General features: G+C 41.5%; 1 protein-coding gene across 7 annotated transcripts in view; it reads right to left on the reverse strand.

Annotated features, from left to right (window-relative positions):
- PDE4D (phosphodiesterase 4D) overlaps positions 1–24,289 on the reverse strand; it is a gene marked incomplete at both ends in the record, with an annotated part of 545,358 nt that overhangs the window by 147,042 nt on the left and 374,027 nt on the right. The window contains one exon of one of the 7 annotated variants that reach the window (XM_082012783.1): positions 21,058–21,122. The exons of the other annotated variants lie outside the window; for them this stretch is intronic. Within the exon in view, the coding sequence (XP_081868909.1) occupies positions 21,058–21,122 (65 nt within the window). Of the gene's footprint in view, positions 1–21,057; positions 21,123–24,289 lie in introns of those variants that run through there. 7 annotated transcript variants of the gene reach the window in all.

Raw genomic sequence — 24,289 nt, forward strand, 5'->3', positions numbered from 1 at the left:
TGTCCAAAGCTCTGCTAAGCTGACGACACACGTGGCCGTGTGGTTACCTGCCCCCTCCCCAGCTGTCACCATTGTAGATGCACCATCCATCACCGTGTCTAGCCTAAGATTCTGATGCAGAACTCATGGTCAAAGTCTTTGTCTCTCAAGGAGAAACCTTAGGCAGACATGGGAACCCCCAGGCAGCTGCTATTTTACTATATAAGCTATCAGGAAATCCTTTGTTTCATTCTTTTCTTTTGCAGGAATGAAGTAGGACAAGAGGATACAAAAACCTGTTCTTTCACTGGGTGAGTCATCCTGAATGAATCATTTTATCCCCTTCCATGCTTCCTTTTCCCTACCTGCAAAATGGGTACTTTGTAACGTGCTAAGAGCTCTGGTCATTAAAAAAACCCAGATTTTTTAAGAGCTAAAATTGGTATTACTGGGAGTGGTAGTAACAGCAGTAGAAATACCAGAAACACAGCTTTATCAGAACCTATCAAATCTGGATTTGGTGGGAAAAATTTAGACATTCTACTGTTTTTCCTCATAGGAAACATGTGAAGGAACAGGAAGAACAGAAGGAAGAAAAACTTGCTTATTTAGGCACATTTACTTTTCAAGACCTTCTCATAATTAAAATGGAGTGGAAGATTACGTTAGACCCAGTATTTCCGTAACATTTGGAAACAAATGGAGGGAATGATTGCCCAAAAAAAAACAGAAAAAAAATTTCACCAAAAATCTATTGTAAGAAATTTTATAAAAAAAACTTCAAAACAGAAAAAAGAAAATCATTTTCACTTCAGGCAAGAAGTTGGTTAGGTTTTTTTTGTTTTAAATGTGGCTTTTATTTTCTGTCCACTCTATGCTGTACTTCTATAAGACACAGAAAATCATTATGAATTCTCCTTCAAGGCAGAGAGAGATGACCTTTTTTTTCTTCCCCAGAACAAAAAAAAGGGACCATAGGATTTAAAAAAAAAAGTTAAACAAGAGTAATTAGTGCAGCAGATGAAACATTACTGAGGTCTAAAGGAGAAAAACCTGACAGTGGCCAAATACGTGCTTGGCATACCCTACTGCACAGCCCCTGCTGGGACAGCATGTGGGCGAGTGTCTCCTCCCGGGAATCTGGTAGTTGTGCCTCAAGGAAGCCTCAACAGTACATATTTTCCTGTGTTATTCTTTTTTTACCCCCTCCAGACATGGCTTTTTGCCAAGAGAACCTGCCCATCCATGAGAAAGACATGCTATTAAAAAGGATAGCCAATTAACCAGGCATGCGTACTATTCTTCTCTGAAATTTCTGTGAGTGTTAAAAGTTAAGTCAATAAACACAGAAACTAGTTTGTATCTAACCTCTCTAATGCATGAACAAAGCAGTGTGAAGGAAATATCAATACAGTTTTTGCTAAAGAACGTAAGTGTCAACATATGAGTGCAACTGAGAAACAGTAAGCATAAATTTGCAGAATGGGGGTACACAAATGGGTTTGTACAATTTCAGAGATTTCTCCAAGGGTGCTTGAGCCATGAAGTGTTTGATTAAAACAAAACAAAATCGTTGAGCAGTATTTAAAACACAGAAGAAAGGAGAGCAAATCTCTGATTATACTTTAAAGTTCATACAATTCCCTGACAACCGAGAAAGTGAAATAACCAATAATGGGAATATCTGTATATTCTTAATCTTCATGAAATATTATGTTACACAGTAATGTTCGTGGTTGTCTCTATGTTCCATCCTTTATGGAAAGCTGGATTTAATTTATTTTCCAAGCAGCTGCAATAAAGAATATTGCACAAGAGCTGAGTCAACAAAGCTAAATTTCAGGAAACAGGGCCTTTTCTTTTGCTTCAATGAATACAACATCTGAGGCTAATTTAACATTAAAAGAACCAAGAGTTAACTCTGAAACCACATGCTGGCCCTGAGTCGCACAGAGATAGTAGAGCAATATCAAAGATGTTCAGAAGGCTGCTCTCAAAATCATTGTTCACCAGGACTACTGTGATAAAATCCGTAACATGATAGAGAATATTCACACACTTAGAGAGGAGGAGCACCAGGCAAAGGTGGAATGGACTGGGAATGTGTGTGGAGGAGTGGGAAGAAATGCAACAAAGGATCCTTATCCTGCAAAATCATCCTTTTTAGCACGTAAATATCTCTAGCAAACAAAATTCTGTTTACCAATAGTTTTCATGAAAAATTGAAGAAAAGGGATGTGTTCATTAGCAAAACTACATTCCAAGAGCTGCTAGCCCTTAGATTTTCTTCTCCAGTTAAAACAACTGCAGTGGATTTTTAACTAATACTATAACTTTATTATTATTGTATTTCAATAGTCTCTTCCAAGGAGTTTTTAGCAACTAGAAACTAACTTTTTCCTTGTTTTGTCATTCTATACTTCTACTTGCCAATGAATATTTAAATTAAAATATATCTTATTTTGAAGCAAAAGCCCAAATGTTACCATGATCAGTATCTGAAATAGAAAAATGGGAAAAGGCAGAGAGAGCAATTGCTCTATCTTAAAGATAGAAGAGTTAGAATACTTTGCTTTCAGTTACAAGGAATTATACTGGCTTTCTATTTCTAGTACCAGCAACCAATAAGAAAATAACTACTGGTTAGGAAATCAATCCATTTTAGGTGACTAAGCAAAATTATTTGAAGAGCTACTAGAAACTGAAAAATGCATGCTTCCCACCCATCTAAAACCATGTAATGATACTGACAGCATAAATAGAAAGTTATTATTTTACCATTGAAATAAATAATCTTGAGAAAGTTGCAAATGCACAATATCAGTAACAAAGTCATAAAGGTCAATTTATTAACACAGAGGGGAATGCATTTCTGAGGTGGAAAAGCTGTTTTGGACAAGATTAAAAGCTGTGATGGCTTTACAAAATGTCATTTCCTAGTTATTCATTTCCAGCCTTTTCCAAGAACGGAAATTCCAAGAAGAAAAATACATTGCTTCACAGCTGTGAACAGCCTGCTTGCCAAATATGCAAATGTAATCACTATCTATGAATTGAAGACAAATGATGGCACTGCTGAAAAGAATCATAGAATCGTAGAATACTTTGGGTTCGAAGGGGCCTTTAAAGGTCATCTAGTGCAAACCCCTGCAATGAGCAGGGACATCTTCAACTAGATCAGGTTGCTCAGAGCCCCGTCCAACCTGACCTTGAATGTTTCCAGGGATGGGGCATCTACCACCTCTCTGGGCAACTGGTGACAGTGTTTCATCACCCTCAGAATGAAAAATGTCTTCCTTAGATCTAGTCTAAATTTACCCTGTTTTAGTTTAAAACCATTACCCCTTGTCCTATCGCAACAGGCTCTGATAAAAAGTCTGTTCCCATCTTTCTTATAACTCCCATTTAAGTACTGGAAAGCTGCGAGAAGGTGTCCCTGGAGCCTTCTCTTCTCCAGGCTCAACATCCCCAACCCTCTCAGCCTGTCCTCACAGGAGAGGTGTTCCATCCCTCTGATCATTTCTGTGACCTCCTCTGGACCCACTCCAACAGGTCCATGTCTTTCCTGTGCTGAAGGCTCCAGAGCTGGATGCAGGACTCTAGGTGGGGTCTCACCAGAGCAGAGTAGGGGGCCAGAATCACCTCCCTCGACCTGCTGGCCACACTGTTGATGATGCAGCCCAGGATACAGTTGGCCTTCTGGGCTGCAAGAACACATTGCCTGCTCCTGTCCAGCTTTTCATCCATCAGTACCCCCAAGTCCTTCTTGTCAGGGCTGCTCTCAATCCCTTCATCCCCCAGCCTGTATTGACACAAGGAGTTGCCCCGACCCAGGTGCAGAACCCTGCACTTGGCCTTGTTGAACCTCATGAGGTTCACAGGGGCCCATTCCTCAAGCTTGTCCAGGTCCTTCTGGATGGCATCCCATTCCTCAGGTGTGTCAGCCGCATCACTCAGCTTGGTGTCCTCTGCAAACTTGCTGAGGGTGCACTTGATCCCACTCTCTATGGTCACTGATGAAGATATTAAAGAGTACTGGTCCCAGTATGGAATCCTGAGGGACACCACACATCACCAATCTCCATCTGGACATGGAGCCATTGACCACTACCCTCTCTACGTGACCATCCAACCAATTCCTCATCCACCCAACAGTCCACCCATCAAATCACTACCTCTCCAATGGAGAGAAGGATGTTGTGGGGGACCGTGTCAAAGGCCTTACAGAAGTCCAGAGAGATGACATCTGTAGCTCTTCCCTTGTCCACCGATGTGGTCACTCATCATAGAAGGCCACCAGGATGGTCAGGCAGGACTCGCCCTTGGTGAAGCCATGCTGGCTGTCTTGAATCACCTCCCTGTCCTCCATGTGGCTTAGCATAGATTCTAGAGGCATCTGGGATATGAGTTAGGGCTTCATGGAAATGTGGTCCTCTAGAGCTGAAAGTCAGGTTCATTTGGAAGGTCTATCTGTGCATGTGCAGAACAGCAAGCAAATCAGTTATCTTGTCTGGTACCAAGAGGAATGTAGTCCTTACGTGATAAAATCCTTTTAGTAAGTGATAGTGGCATTTTGAGTTGCCACAAATGCTAAGACTTTATGAGGGCTGCTGCCACCACTAGGGGCTCAAAGAATGCGTCCTAATATTTTTCGAGCTCAAATCTCTGGCCCTTAAAGAATGGAAAACATATGTCAGTGATTGCCAGTAATCATAGTGTTACCAAGCATAAAAACAGTGCCTTCTCCAATATTCAGTGAGTCACTTTATATGTTTTCTCAAATGTCCTGGACCTTACATGGCATTGAATCTAAACAATCTTTTCAGTCATACAGCAGCCTAGGCAAGCATGGGTCTTTCCTTAATAATATGGAATTCAGAGCAGATGGCACTGAGGTGACTATCATGGGACAAGAGGGACACTAAAACAAAAACCAAAGCAGACATCGGCTTGGCTAGTGTTTCCAGGAGGATAAATAAAGAAATAAACTTCTGCAGGCTAGGCTGGAAAGGGCACAGCTTCAATATCACAAGCCAGCCAGCATCATTTTCAGGCTGAACAGTTTGCTTGAGAACTGACACAGTTGAACTTTTAAAAAGTAATTAATTATGCAATTGTAATGGCTACCACTGATCACCAGCAAGGTTTGAACAAGGGGTCCCACTGGCCCTGACCCGTGTGTTCTCTTACCACGCCTTCTAAAAATACTCTAATTTTTAAAAGATCCCTTGTGCTGTCTATATTTCTATGTGAATTTTGTAATTTTTTTTCCCCTCTGTGTCTTTTACTCCTTGATTCTTGTCAAATTTCATCTATATGTGGGTACAAATGAAAGGGATTTGCCGTGGTAACAGCCTGGTAAACAGCTTTACTGTTCTCGGATTCTAAATCACCGATTTCTTTCTCTTGTGAACCTTATTCAGAACATTTTGAACTCGTAGCAACTTAAGGCAGACAAAAGTGTCAAATCAGCACTTAAACATAATGAAGAGGGGCAGAAGGTACCAATCTAGTCAGCTCTTTGGACACTGTCTGTCTTCCAGAGCTAGCAGAGTAGCTTTCAAAATGGGCACTGAACAATGTGCAGTAATACTGAAACTTTTTTGGTGGGGGATACTTACAGTGCAGGTTTTGGTATATCATGAAATGCTGAGGAGGGAAATACTAAATTTCAAAATTTCAAAGTGTATTTGCTAAAGTAAAAGAAAAGAAGTGAAAATTATGAAAGGTGATGTAAAAGTGGATCTACAGTACTGAATACTTCGTGGACAAAACAGCCAAAATGCTCACTATGCAAGACAGAAACCAAAGAGCAGCCAGAGTGACTTAAGCAGAATGTTTTTTCCCTTGTCACAGAAAAGGCACATATGTCTACTATCCCATTTTCTGATTCACACATAGGTTTCTACTGTAGAATAAAGACAGAAAAGAAGTCAGGGAAACATCACTGTTTTCCAGTCTGGAGAGAAACAAATCACAATATTTCTTGACACACACCCAATTCCACTTTTGAGTCCTATTTTGGAGAAAGAACACAATGAGGTCTGCTTTGACTTTTTCAGAATCTCTGAAAAAATGAACTGTGAAACAGTGCATATTAAAGAGAAAATAAATCCAAAGAAATTTAGAGAAGAAAGGAACGAGAGCCAGAATATGAGCCAGGAAGGAAAAGCTAACCAAACCCAATTGTCTGCTGCTGTAAATAAGCATTTGCTTAATTTATGGTAGAGTTTCTTCCATTTCAATGAACAGAAGATTTGTTCCGAAGTAAATAAAATGCTAGAAATGGCCTGAGCAGAGTCTATTTGAAACAGCAGCCTGTATTGCATGAATTGTTCAACATCCAGGTGGTTGAATGATTGGAAAGCGATAAGAGGTATAGTAGGAAATTAAATTATTACAGAATTATAGGATATTTCAACTTCAGAATTCAGTACCGTTATAAGACTAAAGTAATGTAAAATTGAAGGAGACATAAAGGAAACCTGGAACTCATTTGGAAGCATTAGCAACATCTCCCTAAATGTCCCTTTCAGCCTAGCCGCCCAGCTACAAACTGCTTTCAAGCTGTGCTTCACAGAAGCATGCTCAGGTGGAGCAGTCCTTTGTACACTTTTAATTGCTTTCACATCACTGAGCATGTTTACAAGAAAATTTACGTTACAATGGAAGTGGGTGGAAAAGGGGACTTGGTCCTCCAGCACCAGCAAGGGATCCCGTCAGGGCCTTAGTTCCATTTCCAGCCCAAAAGAATGTATGGTGGTTTTTTCCTTTTCCATTGCAGACCTTCGTAGGGTAACTCTGTATGTTTCTTTTCAGTAGCCAAAACACATATGCAAGAACAGCAACAAGGGACTAATGGGGACTTTACTACTGAAAAACAACTGCTGATGAGTATAACCAGAAAATCTGTGAGTAGATGTACTGATGTTACTGTCATTATTCTGCGACTTGACATTTTAGTTTGCTGTAAATTTTAATTTGTCGTAAGTGAACATGTTCCATTTTACCATTAAGGCGTCTGTCAGAGCTAGCTTAAATAGTGATCTTACACTCTTACTGCAAGTGTAGGCCCACTAACTTTTAAATGTTCATCTTTACTTGATCATACTTCTACATATTTGTCTACAAAGTGGGGCTATACCTGCCAACAAATTTTTTATGCAGTTTCAGGCTCAACAGACTAAAAATGATGAAAAACTGTACACAGGAACTGTACAAGATCTATCTAGCATTTATGAAATGGCATTTCAGTCTATCAGACGTCCTTCCTCCGTATTTCCTTTTTCCTATGTATGTTGCAACCCCAGCAGATAAAGACGTTATCATACCATCTTTATGCAAAGCATGAAAAGTAAATATACACACGAATCAAGAATAAGAAGTAAATACACAAAACAAAAAGATGTTTTTTGTTTTGTAGAAAGTTGCCAACATTACTTGGCAAAACTTGAAAAAACATTTGTTTATAGATCATGCAGGGAAGATTTACAGCACAGATTTGCACAGATGTCTGAACGTGGAGGCCAGGCTCCCTGGCAGTCCCTGGGGAGAGAGCTCAGAGGAAAGCTGGGAGCACCTGCCTGTGTTAGGATGTATATCCTGATTTTCTGAACAGCCCTCTAGACCTATGCCATTTCCTCTATTGACTATACAAGCATGGGTAGTGGGATTGTCTTTAAAATGGTGAGATTTTAAAAACAAATAACAAAGCTTTTTCTCACTGTTTAATTTTTGAAACTTTGAATTCAAATTTGCATCCTTTTCTGTCATCATTATATCTTCTATTTTTAAATGGAAGAGCTGAGAATTTCACATGGCTATAAGAGCTGGTTTTATTTAAAAATTACTGGAACTATGCCAAGCGGAAAATAATAGAGACAGATACATTTTTATGAATGAAAAAAAACTTGACTGGAACAAAAGTTAGGATCGGAAAAAGAATATAGTATTTACACATACAATTTAATTCAGACACACCTTAGGATGGCATGGATGAGAGCAGTGAGACCACAGACTGTCAAGACAAAGGCGGTCACTTCCGGAAGTGTGATGCACTTTATTTGGTCATATACACCGTAAGGAGTACAGGCTTTATCGCACTGTGGCTTCTCACATTAAATATGATGAAACATAGCTTGTGAGGGCTAAATCAATTTTTAGCTCACTGGACAGACTTGGAAAATAGAGAGATACAAAAAAGGAAACTGCAAGTTATAGTATGTAACACCTAAGATATGTTATATGTAGATGTATACATGCCACAGTCCAAGTTTACAAGCATAACGTGCCTAAAGTGCAAATCAAGTAAAAGAATTAAGGTGTTTACAGCATAACTGGATTTGTGATCCAGCAATAAGAGTGTCAAACAGTAAGGCTGAACAACGAAGGATGAAAGTTGCAATAACACAATTATGCAATTGCTCAGTTTTAGGCATATAAATACCTATTTTATATCTGGAAGTTTTGAAGGCAAAAACTGAAACCAAGTGGGGTTTTTTTTTCATGAAATGAAGTTAACATTATGAAAATAACTGTTTTGTTGCTGAGTTGAAAAGGCAAATTTTCATGACATTCAAATGGGGAAGGCTATTTCAAACTCAGTTGGAAAGGCAGATTTAAATGCAAATAAGGAGGACAGACAAGTGCAAAAGAAAAAAATGTGGGGAAGTAAAAGTAAACTGGCTGTGGAGTTGGACCCCAAATAATGAGGCAAACATACAGCGGTATGAAAAGAGGTAAAGAGATTTTAGCTAAGTCAAGGAAACACGACATGTCAAATGACAGCACTGCTCACAAGCTTCAAATCACTAAAAATGGAAATTTCTGAGACAATGAAGATGATTATGAATATAAAGGTCTAAGAAGGAAGATGATATTATGTAACTGATCTCATGCAGGAGATGCCTCAGGGCAGGCACAATGAAGAAGCTTTTGTAGTGATTGGCTGTTTTACCGCTATACATATCTCTTGGAAAGAATTTCCAAAAAGTGCTTGCTGGAATCTGCCCTGATGATTGTGTGAGCGGATGCTGCCAGCAGCTATGAGATGTAGTATGACACCATGAGCCGTTAGTCACTGGGCTTCAGAAAGCAGCGTAGCCACGTCACCGTGGCGGAGGGCTAACTGGCCTCGGTGCAGCGTCATCCCACCAGTGCAGGTGGCACCAGTGTGGTCTTTGCCATGTGTTGTCTTGCACTCTACATATGTAGCATCTATGTCCTTCTGTTATATATATATATATAAAACCATGTTACGGGTACGTGTAATAGAGCTATTTGTTTGTAGGGTCTTATACAACTACACAGGGGAATGTCTTCAAAATGTTGATAACTGAACAATATAATTTCACCAAAACTGAAACTTTTCACAAAAGTGTTATTACTACTATTAGAAATTTAAGGACAAATTTCAGAATTATAAAAACTGTTTTCATCACAATAAACCCCTTTTTTCTAGTCTGACAAGGGTTTTTACTCAAATAATTGATTTGAATAATAATTTTAAATTATTAAATTGAAAAAAAGCATCCTGAAGCCACTGAACTGAGATTTTTCAACTGATGTGTGCTGAAATTACTTTGAAATCTCTGACAAAAAGAAAGATAGTTACTCATACTTCTGAAGCAATCTTCCTTTTTTTTAATGCTTAACACTTTCATAGAAGGGAAAGTGTTTTTTAAATATCTATAGACAAAAGTATTTTTCACTTAGTGCTTGAGGTTTTGAGTGTATTAGTGTTAAATCTCACCATCAGGTGCTATTACAAAACTAGCAAATGCAATGGAGAAAAAAACCACGTAAGTCATGTGTTCCTCTCTGTGCTTCTTGAATCCTTGGAACAGAGGTCAGATGAGCAAAATCAGTTTCTGCCATATAGCTTCTAAAGCTGTGCACTGTTCTGTCCTTTTTATACATAACAGGTTTGAAAATGTTTCATAATTGTTGGTGAAAAAAAATGTTTCACAGAATCACAGAATCACTAGGTTGGAAAGGACCTTCAAGATCATCAAGTCCAACCATTAATCCAGTGCCACCATGTCCCCTAAACCATGTCCTGAAGCGCCACATCCACACGTTTTTTGAACACTTCCAGAGATGGCGACTCCACGACCTCCCTGGGCAGCCTGTTCCAATGCCTGACCACTCTCTCAGTGAAGAAACTTTTCCTAATATCCAATCTAAACCTCCCCTGGTGCAACTTGAGGCCATTTCCTCTTGTCCTATCACTAGTTACTTGGGAGAAGAGACCAACACCCTCGTCGCCACAACCCCCTTTCAGGTAGTTCTAGAGAGCAATAAGGTCTCCCCTTAGCCTCCTCTTCTTCAGACTAAACAACCCCAGTTCCCTCAGCCGCTCCTCATAAGACTTGTGCTCCAGACCCCTCACCATCTTCGTTGCCCTTCTCTGGACACGCTCCAGCACCTCAACATCCTTCTTGTAGTGAGGGGCCCACCAGTATTCAAGGTGCGGCCTCACCAGTGCCGGGTACAGGGGCACGATCACCTCCCTACTCTTGCTGGCCACACCATTCCTGATACAGGCCAGGACGCTGTTGGCCTTCTTGGCCACCTGGGCACACTGCCGGCTCATGTTCAGCCGGCTGTCAACCAGCACCCCCAGGTCCCTTTCCGCCGGGCTGCTCTCCAGCCACTCCTCCCCAAGCCTGTAGCGTTGCATGGGGTTGTTGTGGCCCAAGTGCAGGACCCTGCACTTGGCCTTTTTAAACCTCATACAGTTGGCCTCTGCCCGTCGATCCAGCCTGTCCAGATCCCTCTGCAGAGCCCTCCTACCCTCCAGCAGATCAACACTCCCACCCAACTTGGTGTCATCTGCAAACTTACTGAGGGAGCACTCGACTCCCTCATCCAGATCATCAATAAAGATATTGAACAAGACTGAGCCCTGGGGAACACCACTTGTGACCGGCCGCCAGCCGGATTTAACGCCATTCACCACAACTCTCTGGGCTCGGCCATCCAGCCAGTTCCTCACCCAGAGAAGAGTAAACCCGTCTAAGCCACGAGCCGCCAGTTTCTCCAGGAGAATGCTGTGGGAGACGCTGTCAAAGGCTTTACTAAAGTCCAGGTAGACAACGTCCACAGTCTTTCCCTCATCCACCAGGCGGGTCACCTGGTCATAGAAGGAGATCAGGTTGGTCAAGCAGGACCTGCCTTTCATGAACCCATGCTGGCTGGGCCTGATCCCTTGGTTGTCCTGCGGGTGCCCTCTGAGCACTCTCAAGACCAACCGCTCCATAATCTTCCCCGGTACAGAGGTCAGGCTGACAGGCCTGTAGTTCCCAGGATCTTCCTTCTGGCCCTTATTGTAGATGGGCGTCACATTGGCAAGGTCCCAGTCTTCTGGGACCTCCCCTGTTAACCAGGACTGCTGATAAATGATGGAGAGTGGCTTGGCAAGCTCCTCCGCCAGCTCTCTCAGTACTCTCGGGTGGATCCCATCAGGCCCCATAGACTTGTGGGTGTCCAGGTGGTTTAGCATGTATCCATATGAGGAGTACATTGTGCTCTCCATCCCCGTCTTCCAGCTCAGGGGGCTGAATACCCTGTGGATACCTGGACTGGCTATTAAAGACTGAGGCGAAGAAGGCATTAAGTACCTCAGCCTTGTCGTCGTCCTTGGAGACAATGTTCCCCGCCATATCCAGTAGGGGATGGAGATTCTCCTTGCCTCTCTTTTTGTTGTTAATATATTTGTAAAAACATTTTTTATTATCCTTTATGACTGTGGCCAGACTTTAGATTATGATTATGATGTCCAGATTTAGAAGATCATATCATATCATGCTATACCCATGTCATGCACCTGTTCAAGTCATACATGCACACATCTTCACAGAATCATCAATATCAATAATTGAAGGAGGACAGGATCTACTTCTGTGTTTTGTAATGTGACTTAAAAACACAGCTGAAATCTGACAGGAATCACAGTAATGAGGGTGAGTCATTTGTGCTACATTTAGAATGATGATATCACTGCTTAGTGACTTGATATATGTGAGTTGACCACACTTTGAGCATAAGTTTCTTTCAACATTAAGCTCAGCCTAAGTAAGTGGTTTATTCTTGCTGCTGTGTTCCTGTCCTGGTTTCAGCCAGGATAGAGTTAATTTTCTTCACAGAAGCTAGTATGAGGCTATATTTTGGATTTGGGATGAGAAAATGTTGATAACATGCTGATGTTTTGACTTGTTGCTAAGCAGTCAAGGACAGTCCAGCTTCTCATGCTGGGCTGCCAGCAAGAAGGCTGCAGGTGCATGGGAAGCTGGGAGGGGGCATAGCCAGGACAGCTGGCCCAAGCTGACCAAAGGGATATTCCATACCATATGACATGACGGTCAGTATATAAAGCTCAGGTGAAGAAGGAGGAAGGGGCGGAGGGATGGTTGGAGTGATGGCATTTGTCTTCCCAAGGAACCATTACACGTGATGGAGCCCTGCTTCCCTGGAGATGGCGGAACCCCTGCCTGCCCGTGGGGAGTGGTGAATGGATTCCTTGTTTTGCTTTGCTTGAGTGCGTGGCTTTTGCTTTACCTGTTAAACTGTCTTTATCTCAAACCATGAATTTCCTCACTTTCACTCTTCCGATTCTCTCCCCTGTCCCACTGCAGGCGAGTGAGCGAGCGGCTGCGTGGGGCTTAGTTGCCGGCTGGGGCTGAACCATGACAATTCCAAGGCATTATATTCCATACTGACCTTACAGAATCATAGAATCAGATTAGTTTGGGTTGGAAGGGACCTTTGAAGGTCATCTAGTCCAGTCCCCCTGCAATGATCTTCAACTAGATCAGGTTGCTCAGAGTCCCATCCGACCTGACCTGGAATGTTTCCGGTGATGGAGTATCTACCACCTCTTTGGGCAACCTGTGCCAGTGTTTCACCACCCTCAGTGTGAAAAATTTCTCCCTGGTACCTAATCTAAATCTACCCTCTTTTAGTTCAAAACCATCACCCCTTGTCCTATTGCAACAGGCCCTGCTAAAAAGTCTGTCCTCATCTTTCTTCTAAGCCCCGTTTAAGTACCGAAAGATCCCCCTGGAGCCCTCTTTCCTCCAAGACAAACAACCTCAACTCTCTCAGTCTGTCCTCACAGGAGAGGTGTTCCAGCCCCCTGGTCATTTTGGTGGCCCTCCTCTGGACCCGCTCCAACAGGTCCACATCTTTCCTGTGCTGAGGGCTCCAGAGCTTGACACAGGACTCCAGGTGGGGTCTCACCAGAGCAAAGTAGAGGGGCAGAATCACCTCCCTCAACCTGCTGCCCACACTACTTTGGATGGAGTCCAGGATACGGTTGTCCTTCTGGGCTGCGAGCGCACATTGCCGGCTCACGTCCAGTTTTTTATGCAGCAGTACCCCCAAGTCCTTCTGGGCAGGGCTGCTCTCAATCCCTTCATCCCCCAGCCTGTCTTGATACCAGGGGTTGCCTCGACCCAGGTGCAGGACCTTCATGAGGTTCACAGGGGCCCATTCCTCAAGCTTGTCCAGGTCCTTCTGGATGGCATCCCATTCCTCAAGTGTGTCAGTCGCATTACTCAGCTTGGTGTCCTCTGCAAACTTGCTGAGGGTGCACTTGATCCCACTCTCTATGGTCACTGATGAAGATATTAAAGAGTACTGGTCCCAGTACAGAGCCCTGAGGGACACCGCTTGTTACTGATCTCCGTCTGGACAGGGAGCCACTGACCACTACCCTCTGGATGAGACCATCCAGACAATTCCTCATCAACCCAACAGTCCACCATCATATTGGTACCTATCCAATGGAGAGAGAAGGATGTTGTGGGGAACCGTGTCAAAGGCCTTACAGAAGTCCAGAGAGATGACATCTGTAGCTCTTCCCTTGTCCACTGATGTGGTCACTCCATCATAGAAGGCCACCAGGATGGTCAGGCAGGACTTGCCCTTGGTGAAGCCATGCTGGCTGTCTCGAATCACCTTCTTGTCCTCCATGTGGCTTAGCATAGCTTCTAGGAGGATCTGCTCCATGATCTTCCCAGGCACAGAGGTGAGGATGACAGGTCGGTAGTTGCCAAGATCCTCCTTTTCTGCCCTTTTTAAAAATGGGTGCAATGTTTCCCTTTTTCCAGCCATGAGGGACTTTACCTGACTGCCAGGACTTTTCGAGTATCATGGCAACTACATCAGCCAATTCCCTCAGGACTTGGGGATGCATCTCATCAGGTCCCATAGACTTGAGTATGTTCAGGTTGTCTCGAACCTGGTCTTCTCTTACAGTGAGGGAGACTTTGCTCCTCCAGTCCCTGTCTTGCAGTCCACTTCCCTTGTTTTAGATGAATACTATCCTTATATTATAAAATAATGCTACAACTACTAAACATCGAAGGACGTTAGTTACATTAGAAAGAATTAATCTGGTTAAATGTGCATACTGCAGGTGCACATATACAAGTTAGATTCTGTTTATATATATTTCTTGTATTCAGTGGAGCTTTTGTTGATAAAAATCAGTGACATCGAGAACATACCTCCTCCTGAGGCAGACATCTAAAACATGTGATGTAAGTCATACCCTGAAAACAAGTATTTCTTGGTTACTAGTTCAGGTATGGCAGACATCTATCTTTAGGTGAGCTGAATCCTGTCTGTTATGCCTTACACTGTAATTGTGTTTCTCAGGAAATTGTGTTGGAAGAAAGGTGCCCTTTATCTTGGAAAAAAAAATGCAACTAGCTAGTTCAGCCATGGTGTAATGGAAGGGAAATAAAAGTGAGAGGACTTCTATCTTAGCATTGATCCAGATTTGAGTAACCTCCTATCCTCAGCTGAACCAGCTGCAAATGGGCTGTTGGTCATTCAGGCTGAGCTGTCAAGTGAGCTCTCCATGAAGCTTGCTGCCTTCGCCCTTTACAGTATGCTAGGGATAGACACTGAAGTGCCTCGTCTCCACTGGCCTCATGGTCCAGTTACATTTGAACGAAGCTTTGTCCATGACCTGATAATCTATAGATGTGCAGAGGGAGAAGATGTGTGAACAAACTGTGCTATAAAGACAAGATTATATCTTCAAGAAAATACATTGTGAGCAGAGTGTTCGTACACTAAAGTGAGTGGCAGAGAACTAAATCGCGTGCTTGCATGCGGTGGGGAAACAATATTAGGCATGTTTTTCTGGACGTAGTTTGACAGAGAATGTCTCTCAGAAAGTGCCTTTTCTTTGTGGGAGTCAAACTTTGCGATTTGTTCTGATTAGCATGGTTTGCAACATTTTTGTTTGTTTAAGAAAACACTTATTATTTCAAGGCAGCAGTTCTTATTACACTCATGTCAAAGTAATTGGATTTTATGTTGACAAGGCTAATACTTCTGCTACAAAAAAATGCAGAGGTGAGACCATGACAAAAGATTATATTGGCAAGAAAAAACAGTAAAAAGTCTCTAAAATCAAAGACTCAACTTGAAATGGCAGTCAAAAAAGCTAACAGGATACTAGGCATAATTAAAAGGTACTGAGAAAAAAAGTAGACATAATTTTACTACTGTACTACACACTCTTGGTGTGTTCACATCTTGAGTAATGAGTGCAGTCTGGTCTCTGTATTTCAAGGTCACAGCGGTGTTTGAGAAAATACAGAGAATGGCAGCTAAAATAATCAAGGGATGGGGCAGCAGCCTTTTTAGGAAAATTTAAGGCAGCTACAACTCTTCAGTTTCTACAGGAAAAGGCTGAAGAGATTATGACTGAACTTTACAAATCACGAAGCTTGTGGAAAAAGTGAATGCAGAATCTTTCACCAAATGCCACAATGACAGAATCAAGGGACACTTCTGAAACCAGTAGGACAGCACTTTAAAGCACAGTAAAGAAAGTGCTTTCCAAAGCTGTGGAGGAAGACAGTATCAGGAAATTAAAAAAAGAGATTAGACAAATCCATGGGCAACAGGTCCTTAGACGGACTCTAAAGGGAACAGGCAAGGATGAACCCTATAACATCCCTAATACAACACTAGTAGATGCTGGGCAATATGATGGGAATGGGCTGCAGAAATTGGACAGGCTTTCATGCTCTCCTGTTGCTGCAAGTGAAGACAGAATACTACTTTAGGTAGACCACTGGTCAGGCCCAGTAGGACATGTCTTATATTGTTAGAAAATGTAATACTTGATGACCTCAAACTCCACCCTTAATTTACTAGAGAAAATAGCAGTTGCTCCCATTTCATTTTGTAAAAATAACACTGCTTAACATATCACACACTGGAAAAGAGTGCAATACTGACTATGCAGGCTTCCTCATTAGCACTGACCCTGGCAGAATAAATAAAAGCACATATCCCACCTCTCATTCCTATAGTCATCATGATTTGAGGCCCATACTGCTTATGAAGCCTATTTTGCTAAATGAAGTCACTTATGAATTCCATCGAAGTCAGACTTCATGCAGCAAAGGCCATCTCTGGCTTACAGGCTTTCTTCATCAGTCAGAAATATGCCGATTCTGCATATGATATTTGGTACTTCAGCATCGCCATGAGTTTGGACACTGTGTAGCTTGCACTGAAATTTCCCAATGGACTATATTCAACATTTTCAACTACTAAAAAGTGTAACTGAAAATTATTAAATCCTCTTTTCAAGAGTAGTTTCATAAGCTATGGCAACAGGCGACAGGTAATATCGCCAACAATGACAACACACACTTGACTCCCACAAACAATCATAATACTGGAGAGGAGAAAAGATTCATCCAGTACAGGAATAAAAAACCTTAACCCTTCAACAGCCAAGTGGTATGCATGCTGTTAATATTATTCACAGTTACATTCACATACTGTTCCCTGCCCTGTGGAAAAAGACTCCTTCAAGGAATCCTCTGGTTTTGCTCTTGATCTCTCCAGCACTGGGATTCCCAGTCTGAAAGTCATCAGTTACTGAAAATACAGGTCTGATGCTAATAACCTTGAGGTATATGTACACTCATTTAATAGCATTTATTATGTATATTCGTCTTTATACTGGCAACAGGCTTGCAAAGCACCAACCAATTAACCAAGGAACCGAACTGTTTGGGGATGGCCAGTCTCCAGGCAGTGTGATGCAGCCACAACTTCCTCCTGCCAGGTATGGGTACCAAAAGACTAGGTCACATTCATGGCAGAGTTCTCCTTTGTGGAGTCAGGAAGCCAGTGCAGCTACCTCAGGTCAGCACAGCTGGATCTCATCCCATTCTTGTGTCCTAGCTCTTCTGTCCCAGAAACAACGCTATCCACTGATGTCAGGCTACAAGCATTTTCTTGTGTCCATTCAATAAAACTTTTATTTGGCATCCCTATTGTGATCTACATATTAAGGGTTCAGTCATGAAATGCTCATCCGATAGATCAGTTTTGTTCCACTCATCTATAAATATGTTATAGACCAAGAAAGTCATACTTGACAACATCCTTCCGCAATTTCCAATTTACCCAACTGCATGATATCGCAGACAAGCAGTATCACCCACTTCTGGAGTTAAATAAGAACAGATGCATTGTTCTACAGAACACCACAGACTGAATCATTGAAGGCCTCTGCGTTCAGGGGCACTGGGAAGGCTGGGATGTGCCTCTTACAGATCAGTCAACCCTAAGTTCCAAAAAACAGGAAAAGCCTGAACTGGCATATGTTACAAAAAATAAATAAAGACAAAGGAAGACCAACCCACAAAGCAAATAGATAACTATCAACTCTAGACACACCATGCAGAAAGGATTGTGGAAAAAAGCCTACAGTACTCTTGAGGCTTATTAGCTCTTTGAGCTAATTATCCGTATAATGAAAAAATTAGTAAGTTCTAAAATCTGATCAGCTGTACCTTTTCCAGCCAGTAAGCTGTTGTCCAACCACCTTGTCTGCTTGCTTTACTTGCCATCAGCTCCTCTCTCAAACTTCCAAAATTTTAATTCACTTCCTTCAAAATAGTATTTTTTATAAGCTCAAACTTTTCTGTCATTACAAAAGAAAAAAAACAACAGAAATACAACATTTTCCTGTGAATGCTACTGCTTTATTGTTCAGTGGCAGATAGTCAAGAAAGTGGATTCATAGTCTCATTTGAATGCACATACTCCTGTCTCAGCCAAGGTTTTACCCTACAGTGAGTTTCCTTACTACCTTTTTATTTCTTCTCAGGAATAACAAGACAAATCAGTCGTCTTCACTGAAAAGTCTGTACCATCATTTACCCCTTCTAGCCTATTCTCCAGAAATGTTCCGATTCACAACCATACTTCACAATCACATCCTGAAGTTCGGAATCAGTGGCAGAATTGAGCAGCATTAACATAAAAGGTAATAGTCCTTAAATAAGTCACTTTCTTATTTTGCATAAATACCAACCATCTGCTTTTACTTCAGTCACTATAACATGACAAGAAACTTTCAAAGGTGCCTCAGAAAGAGAAGGTTTGCCTGTAGACACTACCATCAGGCTAAGCAGCAGCCAGCCCCAGCCGAGCTGACTTTGCAAGGGGAAGCATCAGCACAGCCTGGGCTCACCTGCACCTCCCCAAAGCCCGCTGGTGCACCTCTGCACACTACCAAGCAGTGATATCTTTTGGATGCTTTGTAATATTGATACTGAAAAGAGAATCATGCTTTTAGCACATACCCTGAAGTTACTGCATCTTTTGGACAGAGGGTGAGTGTGATTTCAGGGAATCAAGAGCAGAGGTTTCTCTGCCTTGCCTTAAGTCTCCTCCCTCCCCTCACTGGTCTCTGTGTTGGGAGCCTGGTTTCTGTTCTTCATGGGATCTTTGTTCCCATGGGAAACTGCAGTGCAAGGACATCCTGGGACCGTTTCTCTCAAACCCTTGCAAGAGGGTTATCCATACTTCAGTACAGCCCTGTCACTCAGTCCCTGGGCTCCCGGGACCCACAAAGTCCCCTGTGGCTTCTCTTCTCACAGTCTCCCATCTTCTCCTACCCCCCCCCATCATCCCTGCTCCTCCAATACACAGCAGGGTTGCTATGTTAACAGAAGGAGAAAGGAGAATTACATGCTCCAGCTCTCCTTGTCTCCTGGCCTGAACATCCACCAGTGCTCTTGCCTTCACCACGTTACGTGTCCCTAAGCATTTCAGTGCTGTTTAGCACTGTGGCAGGACTGTAGCGTCCCTATTCCACCCCACAGGACTGCAGCGCTGACCCATGGGGACAAACCTGCAGGCTCCCGAGCCTGCAGATGAAGAAGACCCTCCGAAGTCACTCAGGTGATTTGGAAACGGGTCCTGCTCAGGCCCAGCGTGAAGGTTACTCTGTTGGGTGGCGCGGGTAGGGTGGGCCGGCCTGAGCTGCCACCTCCTCGGAGGTAGCCGGGAGCTGCGATCTCTCCCTGCTCTGCACGCCAGCTCCTCTCTGCTCGCTGGCCGGGGCTGGGCCCGCCCGGCTTCGCCCCCCGCTGCCGGAGAACGGCAGGTACCTTGCCTGTCAGCCCCCGAGGGTCCGCCCCGAGTCCCCCCCCAGCTCGGGCGGGGCGTCCGAGCGGCAGGGTGGCAGGGGACGCCCAGCTCCCGATGCGCAGATCGGGTACCCTCACCCACCAGAGCGGCCTCGCGACCGAAGGCATCGGCAACAAAAGGGAGGCAGGCAGGTGTTTTAGGCAGAATACTTGGTGGTCAGATCAGCCTGATGCATCGTCTACAAGGACTTATTTTCTTTGAAATGATTTCTTCCTGAAAAAATCGATGGAAGCAGTCGAAGAAGAAGTAATTGAAAGGCAGAAGAATTAATCGGAAAGATACCAATTTATTTGCATAGCTGTACGTAGCAATTAACGCATGTATGTTTTAGCTCACTGCCTTGGAGACACCCTGCGCAGCGTAACACTTCAGCAATATATAGTTCACCAACATTGTATTACCTTATTACATTTTAATAAAGATATAGAGCCGCAACTTACTGCAGTTGTTTCAGGAAAACTCTTCCTTAGCAGTTTCTGAGAACAATTGGGACTACTCTTTAGCTTGAGTTGTGTAGTTATTTCATTTTCTTTGAATACAAAGTGGTTTATGTAAAGGATAACTAGAAAAAATTACTAACTCCTTTAATGGTAGTACTGACGTGGCTTTAACTCAGAACGAAGACTATTTGAAACATAAAGTTTTAAATAGGCTAATGTTGAATCAACTCGATATATTTCCTCACGAAGAAAGGCAGTTAGTTACTAGCCTATCCCACAGTAACACATCAGCCATTTATTTTAAACACCATTTTATACCAGTTAAATATAGCCCTGAACAATTAGTCTATTATGTGTTTATTAAAATGATGGTGATTTTATTAAAAACACAGAAAGAGGAAATCTTGGGATTTCCTGGGAGACATTAAAAGAGAAGAGGGATTTTATTTCACATACCTAATAGAAACCTGTCCGGTTGGTGCCTACTAAGCTATATAAAGTTCTCACACACACACAAAAAAAAAATCAGAAGACAGAACTTTGCTGATTACTAACTGAAAAAATCTGCAAGAAAAATATACACACAGATCATTATTAGAGTCTGCTTCAACTCCTCTGAGCCTCAGAGGAGGGGAAATGCATGAAGCATAACACAGCACAGTCTCAGATGCCACTATAAAGTCTGTCTCCTCCCAGGACACTTATCTCTACCAGTCAGTCTATTTATGCAGCAAAATTACATGTAAGTATCCCAAAATAGCTCACACAAACTATAGCTTCATTTTACCCTCCAGACTCCAGAACTGCAAGCTTTATATTATAATTTTGTCCCTGAAATAAATTCACTGAAGATTTCTGGAAGGTGCCTGTAAGTGCAAGGACTGAACCTGACTACTGAATGGCAACAATGTATGTAATGGGTTAAAAAAACATATGTAGTGGGTTCTCATTAAAAAAATTATACATATACTATTGTACAAGAAAAAGCTACATTATTTTGGCTTTTTTGCTATTAATTGTGAAAGTCATCAGCTGAACATCTTCAGTAACCATGCAAAATCTATCAAGTCAAAATTAAACCCTGTGACTTTCTTGGGACGTGTCTGTGTGTTATAATAGGAAGGGGATCTTGAAAGAAACAAACCAAACACGTTACCACATTGCGTCGGCAGTCCTTAAGGAGCTGGTAGATCTGGATCTTGGCTTCATAACAATGCTCATTTTGAAAAATTCCTTCAGTATTTCTAGCAGTCAAACATCAATTGTCCTTACAAATCTTGTTGGTAAAGTACTCCATTTCAAAGTATTTTTTTAAATCCTCTGCTTTTTAAAACCCTTGAAATCCATCTCCTGTAATAATCCAGGCTGTGGAGGAAGAATTCTAACACGCTGCAACTCCTTCCTTTTTCACGCTGAATTTACTCTAGCACTGTGCTGTTCGGAAATGACAGTGCCTTTCTCTTCTGTCTTGTATTGCCCTGGGAGGAACTAGGCTATTTTGAATCTATTCTCCCTGCAGGTCACATGGGAACGAAGGCAGCTGAAAGGAGTCTCTATCTCTTTCTTGCAGTCTGATAACAACAGGTTTAAAGGTCAGTCACGGTTGTTTTTTTTTTTTTAAAAAAAGCTACAATACTGATGGATAATAAATGAAAGGAAAAGATTAATGTAAGTTACAGTAACATTAGTGAGTTTGCAGGGAATTTCCACTTAGAGACGTGCTAGATAAATTAGTCTCTGTGGAGGAAAGAAAGAAACAAAGATTTTTGATTCCAAGTTAACTAAAAGCCTTACCTAGAAATGTAATTCCTCCCTTTCTTTTTCTCCTAACCCTTGCCTACATACTGTGAATAAGTACTACTGTGTAACTTGACAAAACAGAAAGTATTCCTGGTCTGAAAGACATTCAAAACACTGTGGGGAAGTTAAGTAAAAATAAAATTCCTTGTTGACTGTTAAAGTAAAACACACATACAGACAGCTATTGTTATAAATCACTGAAGGACAAAATGCCTCAGCAAAAGAACTCTAACATGACGTTCTCTCTACTGCATAAAGAGATCTTTTCCTGTTACAATAAATACATTAATAGTTTATGCATTACAAACAAACTTGCATTTATAATATCTAGCCAAAAACTTAGCTTTGAGAGTTAATACCTTTTAGGAAATATTAATGTAAGCGTATTTGGCAATTTCAGCATTGGAAAAGGAAAAAAATGCAGAGAACTGGATAGTGAATATACCATTTAAGCTACAAATTCTGAATTTGCTCTGAACTGTGTTAGAACTGTTTTTAAAGTGAAAGAGCAAAGTTATTGCTCAACAAGTGGTTACATGCATAATAGCCATTCTTTTGTACAGTCTTTACAAGTGTTGCAGTATATTACTTTTGATGGTAGTGCAGCTAGGTTAATAATGAAAGCAAGCACTAAAAATTCTATTTATAATACTTATATAGGTTTGGCAAATAAAACGAAAACATAATAAACCGGCTATGTGTTAAAATACAAAAAAATTCATCAAACAGGAATGTGCGTGAAGTGTGTAAAGCTCTCTAGAACCTTTGCACTTTATTTTATAACAGTACAATAAAACGCATTACAGACTACATTGTGTATCAACAGGAAAGATCCTAACTGCCCTGGAGGCTTGTGCCGGTCATCTGCATATAAAGTGCCCTACAACAGCAGAAGGAATGTTAATAATGTTTCTTGCTAAGCATTCTGTTCTTTATGTTTTCTGGCACCTGTCTTTCAAATATCACCTAGCGCTTAACGCAGGACCTTTCGTCCTGTGGAATCATAAAGTTAACCTCAAAGAGTGGAAAATGCCTCTGTGGTAAATTTAGCTGAAAGGGTCAGACAGTCATGGGACCTTCAGTAACAGTTGTGTCTGTCACTGTGCAGGCCACACATCTATAGAAGTGCAACATAAATCAGGCACCGTGTTCTGAAACTTTTTTATTCCTTAAAGAGATGGAATAGGTCACGAAGGAAAACAAAACCCGTATGAAATAGAGGTACTTACTGGGCTATTACAGAATGGCTGGCCATTTTAAAGCTTTTTTTTTTAATGTTTGCCTGATTGTTTATTATTGATAAATATCAACATTATTCCTGTATCAGTGAAGAAAAACAAAATGAAAGAAAATAAAGCTTTTGACTAAGTGGTTTCACAATACCATACGGGAATAGAATATTCAAGGACTACTTCTGTTGTGCCACACAGTAGGTATCTCAGGATGTTTTTTTCTCAAAAGCTGAACAGTCAAGGTCCTGCCTCTTACTTAATAGAAATGTAACTAGAAATATACTGTAGTGTATATATATGTAAACTAAATACTACTTTACAATATAAATACACTGTAGTTACAGATACTTATATAATTAAGGTAGTGTTTTTCAATGCCGATACAGAACAAAAAGTCTGATGGAGATGCAGATCACCAACAGAGGTCAATACTAACACCTATTGCTAGCATGCTTTCTTTTTTGGTCTCCTTCATCAGCTCCTTAGAAATAAAGCCCTGCCCTCCAAGTGCCTGCCAACTTCAGACCAGCTGCTATTATAAAATATATAATAATAAGCAACAAGAAGACTACAGTATTGCAACCATATTCCAAGCTGTCAAATCAGAGCCTGTCCTCAGGTAGCAACCTTAGAAGCGTAGGCTTCCTGCGAAAAGGAATGTATGAGTAGGAGGGACTGCTCACAGTCCTCCAGGGAATGTTAGTTTTATGTGAACTTCAAAAATTGACCTTGGTGAAACGGGGGAAAAAAAAAAGGGTAGTTTCAGAAAATGAGGCATAAAAAAGAGCAACAATAAGCAATCAAAAAAACCCTTAAATTTTCATCTGGATTGGTAACTTGCAAGCAAAAGCAAAAATCAATTGTCTGTGATTTCTCAGCTCCATTAGTAGGAAAAGATTTTTGCAGGGAACCCAGGGATTTCATAGTATGAGAAAGACAAATCTTTTCTAGGGAAGATTCTAGAGAAACTGTTAGACTAACTTTGGCAGCTAGCAACAGCTTCCAGTTCGTATATAAAACCTGTTGTGCTACCATTAATACCAATGGCAGTTTTATCTAAGATTTAAATAAAGATAAGAGCATACCAGCCCACTGTGCTCACAGTAGATGACACAGCATTTATTTTAGGCCCCAGGTCTTGGTATGGGGTCAAATAAGGTAATTCTCTATTTCTCATAATTTGAGAAATTAAGAGAGAGAAATTAAGAGAATAAAGAGAGAAATGGCCATTGCACTCTGATAGCAATGGAAAACTGTGCTATCAATTAATTCTTTGTTCAAATAGTCAGTAAGAAGCCATCAGTAGGAGAAGTAAATGAAATTTCTCAAAGACATAAGAAATCACAGTATTGGAAC

The sequence above is a fragment of the Phaethon aethereus genome (genome assembly GCF_964289735.1).
Source record: "Phaethon aethereus genome assembly, chromosome: Z".
Classification (NCBI taxonomy): domain Eukaryota; kingdom Metazoa; phylum Chordata; class Aves; order Phaethontiformes; family Phaethontidae; genus Phaethon; species Phaethon aethereus.